Source organism: Micromys minutus (assembly GCF_963924665.1).
Source record: "Micromys minutus genome assembly, chromosome: 11".
In the NCBI taxonomy this organism is placed as follows: domain Eukaryota; kingdom Metazoa; phylum Chordata; class Mammalia; order Rodentia; family Muridae; genus Micromys; species Micromys minutus.
Genome location: NC_137980.1, coordinates 33,156,917 through 33,168,960, shown reverse-complemented (window position 1 = coordinate 33,168,960; position 12,044 = coordinate 33,156,917). Strand labels below are relative to the sequence as shown.

The following is a 12,044-nucleotide window of genomic DNA, read 5'->3' as shown; positions in this document are numbered from 1 at the left end:
GAATCAACAAAACCAAGAGCTGATTCTTTGAGAAAATTAACAAGATTGATAAACCCTTAGCCAGACTAACTAGAGGGCAAAGAGAGAGTATCCAAATTAACAAAATCAGAAATGAATGTGGAGACATAATTACTGAAACTGAGTAAATTTAAGAAATCATCAGATCCTACTATAAAAGCCTATACTCAACAAGGCTGGAAAATCTGGAGGAAATGGATGAATTCCTTGACAGATACCAGGATACTAAAGTTAAGCCAGGACCAGGTAAACCATCTAAATAATCCCATAACACCTAAAGAAATAGAAGCAGTCATCAAAAGCCTTCCAACCAAAAAAAAAAAAAAAAAAAAAAAAAAAAAAAAAAAACCCAGGTCCAGATGGATTCAGTGCAGAGTTTTATCAAACATTTATTGACGACCTAACACCAGTACTCCAAACTATTCCACAAAATAGAATCAGATGGAACTCTACCTAACTCATTTTTTGAGGCTACAATAACCCTCGTTCCTAAGGCACACAAAGACCTTACAAGGATAGAGAACTCAGACCAATCTCACTTATGAACATTGATGCAAAAATAATCAACAAATTCCTTGCAAACCGAATACAAGAACACATCAAAACAATCATTCACCGTGATCAAGTAGGCTTCATCCCTGGGATGCAGGGATGGTTTAATATTCAGAAGTCCATCAATGTAATCCACCATATAAACAAACTCAAAGAAAAAAACCATGGTCATCTCACTAGATGCTGAGAAAGTATTTGACAAAATTCAACACCCCTTCATGTTAAAAGTCTTGGAAAGAACAGGAATCCAAGGCCCACACTTAAACATAATAAAAGCAATATACAGCAAACCAACAGTCAACATCAAACATAAGGGTGGGAAACTTGAAGCAATCCCACTAAAATCAGGGACTCGACAAGGCTGCCCACTCTCCCCCACCTATTCAACATAGTACTGGAAATCCTGGCTGGAGCAATTAGCAAAAGGAAATCAAAGGGATACAAATTGGAAAGGAAGAAGTAAAAACACTATTTGCAGATGACATGATAGTGTACTTAAGTGATCCTTGAATAGAGGCCTAATATCCAAGGTATACAAAGAACTCAAGAAGTTAGACACCTGAGAATCAAACAACCCTATTAAAAAATGGGGTACAGAGCTAAACAATAAGTTCTCAATTGAGGAATATTGAATGGCTGAGAAGCATCTAAGGAAGTGCTCAACATCCTTAGCCATCAGGGAAATGCAAATCAAAACAACCCTGAGATTCCACCTCATACCAGTCAGATCCAAAACTCAGATGACAGCAGATGCTGGGGAGGATGTGGAGAAAGAGGAACACTTCTCCACTGTTGGTGGGATTGTAAACTGGTACAACCACTCTGGAAATCAGTCTGGTGATTCCTCAGAAAATTGGACATAGTACTACCTGAAGATCCAGTTATTTCACTTCTTGGCATATACCCCAGAGATACGCCAATATACAACAAAGACACATGCACCACAATGTTCATAGCAGCTCTATTTATAATAGCCAGAAGCTGGAATGAACCCAGATGTCCTTCAGAAGATGAATGGATACAAAAATTTTGGTACATTTATACAGTGGAGTACTGCTCAGCCATCAGAAACAATGACTTAACGAAATTCTTAAGAAAATGGATGCATCTAGAGAATATCATCCTGCGTGAGATAACCCAGTCACAAAAGAACAGACATAATATGCAGTCACTGATAATGGGATACTAACCCCAGAAAGCTCTGAACACCCCAGAAACAACTCACAGAGTGTGTGAAGTTCAAGGAGAAAAAGAAAAAGAAAAAACCATTATGCTCAATCCTTACACACCAAGAAAACTTTGACTTATTATGGGTTACATCCTGTTTTCCATGTACTTTATGCTCATTATAACTAGTCAGACCTTAATGCACACTATGAAACCTTTGGGAAAAAAAAGCCAAGCACTGACAAAAATGTATTTGTATGCTTTTATGCAAAAATGCTTAAAATTTGTACATTTATCTTTCTTTTTTAAAATAAAGTTGTTCAAAAAAAAAAGAAAGCATTGAATTTGAATTTGAAGTGTGTTTTCCTTTTACTGACTTAGCTTCTGAACCTTTTCTGTAGAAACAAGTTCCAGCCCTTAAGATTTTTGTATTTTCACTCTCCAGTACCAATTGACAAACAGAACCAGAACAAGTCAGAACTGAGCTATCCCAGAGAGCAGTACAGTAACAAGAGGGCATTTAATACAACATCCTCAGAAATAGCAACAAATAACCACATCCCCCAAGAAACAGGTCACCCCTAATGACTTTTGTTACGTGAAGGATTAAAGCATTATATGTGCATGGTATGGTTCTGAGAATAGCTACTAGTTAGGTCCTTGTGGTGGCTGGCTAGGTACTGGTGTGCTGTTGCAGCTGGTGTGCTATTCTGTAATAGTGGTTGGATAAGGCTGACCCTATGTACTTTATGGTTCAGGGCTTTTCAGTAAGACAGGACCCTTGGCCCAGTTCTGCTTGAACCATGGTCTTATGGTGCTGGATACTCGGTGGTCAACAAAGGTCATCCTGAGATAGTGTCTCCATGTTGTATTACGCCAATGAAAATTAAAGATGCCAACTCTGGTGAGAATATGCAAAGTGTACGCAAACTGTTTATAGGACATATAGAAATTGAGTCATAAAGAGAGACTCCTGAGAGACCGAGGCATTTCCAAGAGAAGGAAAAGCCATCGAACTGCTTAGTTTAAGGTTTTTGTGGGAAAACTGGACAAAAGTAGAGGCAAGCTCTGTTGGGATTCATTAATTCTCCGGGCTAAGGGACTGAACCAAGGGAATGTCCCTTCACTTAGCCCAGTCAGGGAGATAACCGTGCATTGTTTGTGTTCTCTGCCCAGTGAGGGGTAGCTGAAGCTGCTTTTGTCCTTCTCTGACTCAGACTTTGTTGTTCCTCACCTTGACTTTCTGTGGGTGACATTTCCACTTCCAGCTTTGTATCTCACAGTTGTGAGTTAGACTGTTCTCACACTCATGTAACTGGTGTGTAGCTCTTTCATGGTTCGTTGACTCAACCACCAGCATGTAGTTGCGGTTCTCTTGGTTACCCCATGTTTAGCTCCTTGGGCTACAGTAGTCTCTCAGGTAGAAGCTTCCTGTTAGAAGTTCTCTTAGAACTTTGTATAGGTGGCTGCCTTATGACTTAGAAGAGAAGGAGAATACTGTTTTAGCTAGGGTTACTATGGTAATGAAACACTATGATCAAAAGCAGGTTGGAGAAGAAAGTATTTATGTTTTCACAACATAATCCATCATTGAAGGAAGTCAGGATAGGAACTCAAATCTTGGAGGCAGGAGCTGATGCAGAGGTCATGAAGGGGTGTTGCTTATGTCTTGCTCCTCATGATTTGTACAGCTTACTTTTTTATAGAGCCCAGGAATCACCAGGCCAAGGATGGTGCCACCCACAATTGGGCTGGGCCCTCCCCCATCAGTCACTAGTTAAGAAAATCCTTACAGGCTTACCGGCAGCCTGATCTTGTGGAGATATTTTCTCAATTGAGGCTTCCTCTTTTCTGATGACTGTAGCTTGTGTGTCAGCTTGACATAAAGTTAGCCAGGGTTGGGAATTTAGCTCAAAGTGGTAGAGCGCTTGCTAGAGGCCCTGGGTTCAGTTCTCAGCTCTGGGGGAAAAAAAGACATAAAGCTAGCCAGCACAGAAACTTGTATCTTATGTTTCTCTAGGGCTTTGTGGTGACCATCTATCTGTCCAGCTGTCAGTGGCCCAGAGCCCTGGCCACTTCTCACCTGTCCATCTTGATCACAGCATATTCAATTCCAAGCTTCTGATTCATCACCTCAGTGTGTCAAATGCTGCAACTGCAACTCTTGTCTTTTTTAACCAGCAGCATATGTGAGCAACTTGTAGTATTCACCGTGGTCCTTTCTACCAGTGGAGAGCTAGCTCAGATGTGCCCGGGATACTCATTAGAAGAAGCAAACAAACAAAAATCATACGTATTTGTATAATAGCTTGTAAAACTTAGGTAGAGTCATCTACCAAAGCTTACCATTACTTCATCGTGTGCGCGTGCACTGTGTGTGTGCTCCTGTTCGTGTGCGTGCGTAATGGGAGGTGGAGAGGGTGGAAGGAATTCCTCAGCTAAGTGTCATGTGTACTGTTTCACACAGGAGCCCTGAGAGAGAGAGAGAGAGAGAGAGAGAGAGAGAGAGAGAGAGAGAGAGAGGGGGGGGGGGGGGAGAGGGAGGGGCGTTGTTCTCTGGAGTGTAGACCTAAGACAGGAGGAGACTCTGGGTTAGTAAAGACAGCAGTCACTTTCATTGTCTGCCAGTGTACGCTTATTCTCCTGTCAGAGCTGTATCTCTTGCATTTTGAAAGCATCTAGAGTATCTCATATTTTCCAACAATAGCACAAGTTTAACAATCATGCCTTTATAGTATTAACAACATTGATATGCCTGTAAGAAAAACATGTTGCAGAATGTCCTATACCAGAAATGAATCTTAAAAGATTAATGTGAGATTCTTATCTTAGATTTGATAAAAATAATTGATTTTTTAAATAGCACTATCTATGTACTTCAAATGAAGTGCTTTCTCAGATGCAGTAAAGAGAATGTCTCAGTAACTGGTGTAGATAGGAAAGGCATTTACTGTCTCACTTGAGTTTTGGAGGAAGATTGGCTAACTCAGTGGTCCACCTGTCCTGAGCCATTTTCTTTCCAATTACCATGGTCACAGATTATCTACATCATGTCTAAGCATCATCTTACAGAGAGGCAGGAAAGAAGAGCAGGGCCTTCTCCACCACACACTGTCATTTGGGCATCCCTGCCAGCCCGGTAGACTCTACCTTGTACTCATGGGTTAGAGCTGGTGAGTACCCAGCCCTGAAGTCAGTTGCTGATAAGAAAATTATATCCATGACTGGCATATAGTAAGCTCATCCCTGCAATTGGAGGGGAGGCCAACTGTCCTTTCTTGGCTATATTGAGAGTTAAATAGTAGCTGTGCCTTGTCACCAAGATGGGTGGGTGATAATTGTTATTACAACAAGTTATGTGAGGACATTTGTGTATACTGTGTCACAGGTATTTCTGTGGAAAAGCAAGTTTTAGTGTGTTGCCCTTTGGAAGAAAAGCAAGTCATTTGAGAAACGTGGCTCTGTAAGTACTGCTCCTCACTGATACAGGAGGTTAGCAACTGGCTTCAAGCAATAAGCTGCTTACTGAACTTATTTTTGTCTTGAATATAGTCTGTGATAATTTTTCTCTGTTATTCAGTTTCAAAATGAGAGAGAGAGAGAGAGAGAGAGAGAGAGAGAGAGAGAGAGAGAATTAAAAAAAAATTCCACCATGTAGCTCTGGATGTCCTCGAACTCACTTTGTAGACCAGTCTGGCCTTGAATTGATAAGAGATCCATTTTTCTCTGCACCCCAAGTGTTGGGATTAAAGGCACATGCCACCATACCCAGTAACATTATAGTATATAATTTTGACGGTAATTTCTGATAGGTTTAAATTAATTGAGCTTCTCTCGTAGGTGGATTCTCGACTGTCTTCCTGGTTCGGACTCACAGTGGGATCCGATGTGCACTGAAGCGAATGTATGTCAATAACACACCCGACCTCAACATTTGTAAAAGGGAAATCACAATCATGGTGAGAAAAAGTTTTATACTATAACAATCACAGGTTTTTAGGCAAGTTATGTATCAGTTTATACACACTTAAAAAACTTGAAAAGGTTTTCAGTTAAACCGTTATGTGGGAATTGGCCGTTGGTTTCATCTGGCCACTTGTCGCTCTTTCCTCTGTACTGGAGGGGGCGCATTTTACACAATTTCGTAACACACACCAAGTTCATCTACCCAACAGATTAAGAAATACAGATACCATGAACCCTTCTTTGTTTTCTTGCTCAACTGGTCTAGGCACTGTTTTTCTCAGGTGGAAAGAGACTCCCATCCTGAAGGTGGTGGTGACTGTATTTGCTGCCATAGTTTCTACATTAAATTTTTGTTTATACCACAGACAACATTTTGTGTTTCAACAATCCTGCTCTTACCTGACTTTCCCATAAACTTCGCAGTGTAAGGCCAGTTGTTGGTCATTAAGGGAGGCTCTTACCAAATACTAACATAGTAAAATCATCTTAGTAGACTAATAAGAACCTCAGTGCTCTTGGGACATCCTAGTTCACACTTCTCTTCCCTCTCCTCCTCAGTTCTCACCTGCTATACCTTCACACACATGTGTATTCTCTTAAGCTTGACTCCAGGTATTTGAAAATTAATTGATTTAGTTAGTGCATTTGTACATAATACAGTATAATCACTACCCCTGTAGCTTCAATACCTTTTCATCATCCCTGAAAGAAAAGCCTGCCTGCTTTCCTGTTCATTCCATGGTCTCTTCATCCAGCCCCTAGTGAGCGCTCTGTCTGTTGGGACTTTTGCTCTTAATATTCTGATTACTGGGGCTATGCCATAGGTCCCCTCCCCTCCCCTCCTCTCCCCTCCCCTCCCCTCCCCTCCCCTCCCCTCCCCTCCCTCCCCTCCCCTCTCCTCCCTTCTCTTTTCTCTTTTCTCTTTACCTCAGTGCCTGTGGGGTTTGTAGACATTGTAGTGTTCCTCAGTACTTAATTTCTTTTCTGTCACCACATGATATTCTGTCAACATTTCACTTTATCTGGTCCTATAGAAAAGCTGATTGACATCTGGGGCTCTTGTGCTTTATTGTCTGCTGTGACTGTCTGCTGCTGTGCACATGTGCATGTGTGTGACTCTGCTGCTGTGCACATGTGCATGTGTGTGACTGTCTGCTGCTGTGCACATGTGCATGTGTGTGGCTATCTGCTGCTGTGCACATGTGCATGTGTGTGACTGTCTGCTGCTGTGTACATGTGCATGTGTGTGACTATCTGCTGCTGTGCACATGTGCATGTGTGTGACTGTCTGCTGCAGTGTACCTGTGCATGTGTGTGACTGCTGCTGTGCACATGTGCATGTGTGTGGCTATCTGCTGCTGTGCACATGTGCATGTGTGTGGCTATCTGCTGCTGTGCACATGTGCATGTGTGTGACTGTCTGCTGCTGTGCACATGTGCATGTGTGTGACTGTCTGCTGCTGTGTACATGTGCATGTGTGTGACTGTCTGCTGCTGTGCACATGTGCATGTGTGTGACTGTCTGCTGCTGTGCACATGTGCATTCATGTCTGTGAGTAGTTTCTCACCTTTGCTTATATGCCTAGGTTCTTCTCTAAATGTTTGAGGAGCAGCTAGACTGTTGTGCACCAACTGAACCACATATGTTCTTCCCAGCAGTCCTTACCAACAGACAGCTTTAGTTAATGCCAGCCCCACATATCTCATTGCTGAGGGGAGTTCTTTCTTTATAGCAACCTCTTTATCAACACTTAAATATGTGTATATATGGGATCTGGCTTTTTAAATTTCAGTTGTTTCTGAGTCTTAGCAAGTTTAGAAATGATTAGGTTTTGAGACATTTTAAAGATAAAAGAAATTAGCAAGCAGATTGAAAAAGACTGCTTCAAGATAATGGGGAAGCCTAGACTGCCTTCCCTAACTTGAGCCTAGACAGTGCACTGCTGTGTATAAGTCTGTTTTTCTGTGGCATTTCAGCCCAGATCTACACCTTTATTCTCCCCTGAGTTTAGCTACCTGCTGGTTCATGTCCATCTCCCCAGCTTTCCCAGGTAGAGCTCCATGCCTCTCACTATTTTCTGGAATCCTCTCTCTTCCTGCTAGTGTCCCACCTTCCGGGGTGATGCTTATAAGAGATTCTCTCTGCAGCTGAGCCCTGCTCTTTGACTCTAGAGTTAGTGGACTTCTGAGACAAGGAGAGGGTACGAACAGCAGCTCCAGTCAAATCTTTGTAAACAAGGCCCTGTGCGGAGGTCATGCCTATGAAGCAGTGGTCCTCAGCTGCTGTTGGCCACCCACTGCCCACTATGATTTAATGTGTTGTGCTTATAGTAGTTCTGACTACAGATGATTTTGCACAGTTGAAACTCAGTCTAATATGAATGAATGATATAATATGAATGATAGTTGTAGGAAGTTCATCCAGCACTGACCACTGAGCGTCTCCAACCCTCTTTTAACCCCAGGATGCTGATGGTGACTTTATACCAGGAAGAAAAGTTGTCAGACTTTCCGTTCTGTTATTTTCCTGAACACAGTAGTAATATTATCTTTAATCTCCCAGTTCTTTTTCACTGATGTTTTTTTGGCCACTTGTTTCTGTCTTAGTTTTAGACTTAGTTTTAGAGAAAAATCCATGGAAGAGTTCTACATAAACTATGATGCTTAGGAGAGACATGAAACTAATCCATTAACATTAGCACTTAATTCCTTGAGTTTTTTATTTTATTTTGTATTTATTTGGTTTTCAAGACAGTGTTTCTCTGTGTACCATTCTCTGTCTGGAACTCTCTCTGTTAGAACAGGCTGGCCTTGAACTCATAGAGGTCTGTCTGCCTCTGTCTCCCAGCACTTTCTTTATTTTTTTGGATAAGTATTAGAACTCTAATGTTTTATCTTGAATTTCAGAGAATAGTGTTGTACACTTACTTTGGTAGATGAGTTTTGACATGTTTGTTTCTTTTGTGTGGGCCTATGGGGGCAGCATGAGTGGAGGTCAGGGAGGGCAGCTATGGGGCTTGGTTTTGTCCTTCCACCATGTCAGTCCTGGGGATTGAACACAGGCCCTCAGGCTTGGTGATTGGTGTTTCCACTGGCTGAGCCGTGTTACCAGCCCTTGGCAGATTATTGCTTTGATTACTTTCTTGGTTGAACTTATTTAAAAAAAAAAAAGTCATTGGTTATTCATTTCTGATAATGACTGTCACATATGTATTGAATTTTCGATGAAGCCATAAAAATCACTGACTGAAATACTGTCTTTTCATACCTTAACTCCTGCTTTTAGAAATGTATTAAATCTACTTATTTAGGCTTACAGCCATTATCCTTAGAAGTTTGAGATTTATATTTTCTAATTTTAAAAATGTTATTCCTTTTTCACAGAAAGAACTATCTGGCCACAAAAATATTGTTGGTTATTTGGATTGTGCTGTCAATTCAATTAGTGAAAATGTATGGGAAGTGCTTATCTTAATGGAATATTGCCGAGGTAAGTGTCTGTCTTCATTTGTAGTGTACTAAAAAGAACACCTTTCCGTAGAGTCTGAGGCCCCGAAGTTTCTCGCAGGGCAGCTGCTACCTTTTCTGGATGCTTTATTGCAATTTCAACTTTAATGACTTAATTACACATGCTGTTAAAACTTATTTAAAATCTAATGATAATTTATAATTATGACAAGAGCTTGCAAATGGGGAATTAAACAAAGTGATAATTGGGTTTAAAACAAGAAATCTAAGCTAGGGAAGTTTTACTTGGAGTTGTCTGTATAATTCTTTAGCAGTCCAGCCAAGGATTAGTGTTGCAAGATGCACTGTAAGCATTAAAGTTGTTACAGTTATGCAGCACATGCTAGGTTTCTTACTGTAAATGTGTATCTTCGTGGTGTGCCTGTAGGAGATTTAAAAATACTTTATTATATTTCTTTGTGTGCATACGTGTGCCTGAGTTTGAGAATGAAGACACACAGTGTCCATGTGTAGGTCACAGGACTACGTGTGAGAGTCGTTCTCTTCTTCCACCATGTGGGCCTTGAGGATCAAACTCAGGTCTTCAGGCTTGGAGGCAAGTGCCTTTTATCAACCCAGCCACAATGCTTACACTACGCTGGCTTTTGAGAAAGGGTATCTCAGTTGATCTAGAGCTCATAAAGTAGGCGAGGCTTGCTGGTCCTGAGCCCTAAGGATCTACCTGTTTCTACCTCTCTAGCACTGGGATTATAGGTACCTGCTGCCACACCTACTTTCCTACATGTGCTCTGGGATCCAGCTGAGGTCTGCACACTTAAATGCAAGCACTTTACCTACTGAGTTGTCTCCTGCCACCATTGAGTTTTCTATGAGATAGGATTTCATATAGCCCAGGCTGCCCATTGAGTTCCTGATTCTCCTTTCAAGTTACAGAGCCTGCAATTTTTAAAAAGTGATTTCTCAATTTTTATTTTATGTGCTTGATGTTTTGTCTGTGATATGTATCTGTGTGAGGGTGTCAAGTCCCACAGAGCTGGAGTTACAGACAGTTGTAAACTGCCATGAAGGTCCTGGGAATTTAACCTGGTTCTTTTGGAAAAGTAAAAGTGCTCTTAACCACTGAGCCATCTCTCCAACTTCATAGAATGGGCATTTTAATACATAATCTTAATGTTTTTTATTCAGCTGTGTCAGAAAATAGGAAAGCACATTTATTTAGACCTAATATGGTATTTAAAATAAATAAAATTAAAATTTAAAATTTGTACAGCACGCCTTAATAGTAATGACACATACAAAGTACCCCTGACTTCTACCCTTCCTATATGTGAGGAGGAGGAGTCTCAGCCCATTTCCTACAGACATAGTGTCACTTACTTGTTTTTTGCAAAGAAATATTTACCTAATGTTTGAATCAGCAGGGTTTGCTTCACAGGAATTTTAAAATAAAAAAGATTTCTGTAGGGGCTGGGGAGAGAGCTTACTGGGCACTGACTGGGCTTGCAGAGGACATAGGTTCAGGTCCCAACCATCTTTGTGCTTGCTTATATTTACCTGTAGCTCTGGTTTCAGGGACTCTAAATCCCTCCCAGGGCTTGCATGGGTACCAGGAGTACATGTGGTGTGTGCATATATATATATATGTATATGCATGCACATACATATACACACACACACATATATATATATATCTGAAGTCAAGGCACTCTTAAATCTTAAAAAAAAGGAAAGTAATTTAATGTGTATGGTTCAAAAGACCCAGTAGCTAGTGGCTAGTGTGATGCCACACATCTTTACTTCTTACACTAGGGAGGCAGAGGCTGTGTGAGTTTGAGGCCAGCCTGGACCATAGAGAGTTCTAGGCCAGTCAAGCTACATAGACGCTCAGAACACTAAATAACACAAACAAACTGCAGCAGCAGCAGGAACTTTAGCTGGAGGAAACAAACAAACAAACAAAAACAGAAAAAAACAAAAACAAAAACCAATTAGCTGTGTTAGGCGCTGGGTTGGCTGAGCTGCCTCCTGATGCCCTCTTTCCTAATACACATGGACACTCCTCAGGTTCTCCTCTGTGTTCCTGAGGTCCTGTGGTCTTGTAAGTGGGAGCTGGTGTCCTTGGTGAGAGTTCATTCAATGTGAAGGAACTTAGAAAGCTGGGGTCCTATGGGTCCTGGTAGGAGCTGGCTCTCATGAGGAACCTGTCAGTGCTCTTTCTGGTTACTTTGCTTATCATTTAGGAATAGCATGTACTAGTGCATAATTATATTTTCTTTCTTGTACAGTTGATTTTCCTGGAGTTACTCATTGCCCAAATTTTCACTTGCCTAATTTCTTTAGGTATATTACTAATTTAGCCCATCTTCCTCAGTAGAAATTCCAGTCTATAAGGAAAGCTGTAACATTTGTGTGGCTTTAAATTTTCTTTCTTCCTCAGAAACACTCTGGGGAAGACTTAGGTTCAGCCGTTTAATTTGAAGCAAGCAGGGTTTAGCTGTCCCTTGGGAATTTTTTTTTTCTGCCATCTTGGACTCCCTCCTGTTTCTCCTTCCCCCTTGTTAGATGTTGGCAATCACATGCCACTGAGTGGAGGAGTCTCCAGTCTCTTGGACTAATTAATTTTTCTTTAACTTTTTGATAAGTTTCCGGGTGGAGCTGGCTTTAAGAACTTGAGTTTGTAAGCATTTCTTTCCTTTCCTTTGAAGTCCTGACCAGCTTTGACACTGTTTAGCTTCCAAGGTGAGAGGAGGTTGAGGTGGGGGATGGCCAGAGATGAACATGGCTGTATCTTGTGCCACATCTCATGGTCAGTTTGGGTGGCTAGTAGAGATAGTCCCGGTGCAGAACTGTGACATTGCTCCGTTTTTCTGTCC

At 41.3% G+C, this 12,044-nt stretch overlaps 1 protein-coding gene across 1 annotated transcript in view; it reads left to right on the top strand.

Annotated features, from left to right (window-relative positions):
• Positions 1-12,044, top strand: part of BMP2K (BMP2 inducible kinase) — a 99,635-nt gene that overhangs the window by 27,051 nt on the left and 60,540 nt on the right. Inside the window, exons 2-3 of the mRNA XM_080925114.1 lie at positions 5,578-5,696; positions 9,088-9,193. Of these exons, the coding sequence (XP_080781240.1) occupies positions 5,578-5,696; positions 9,088-9,193 (225 nt within the window). The remainder of the gene's footprint in view (positions 1-5,577; positions 5,697-9,087; positions 9,194-12,044) is intronic.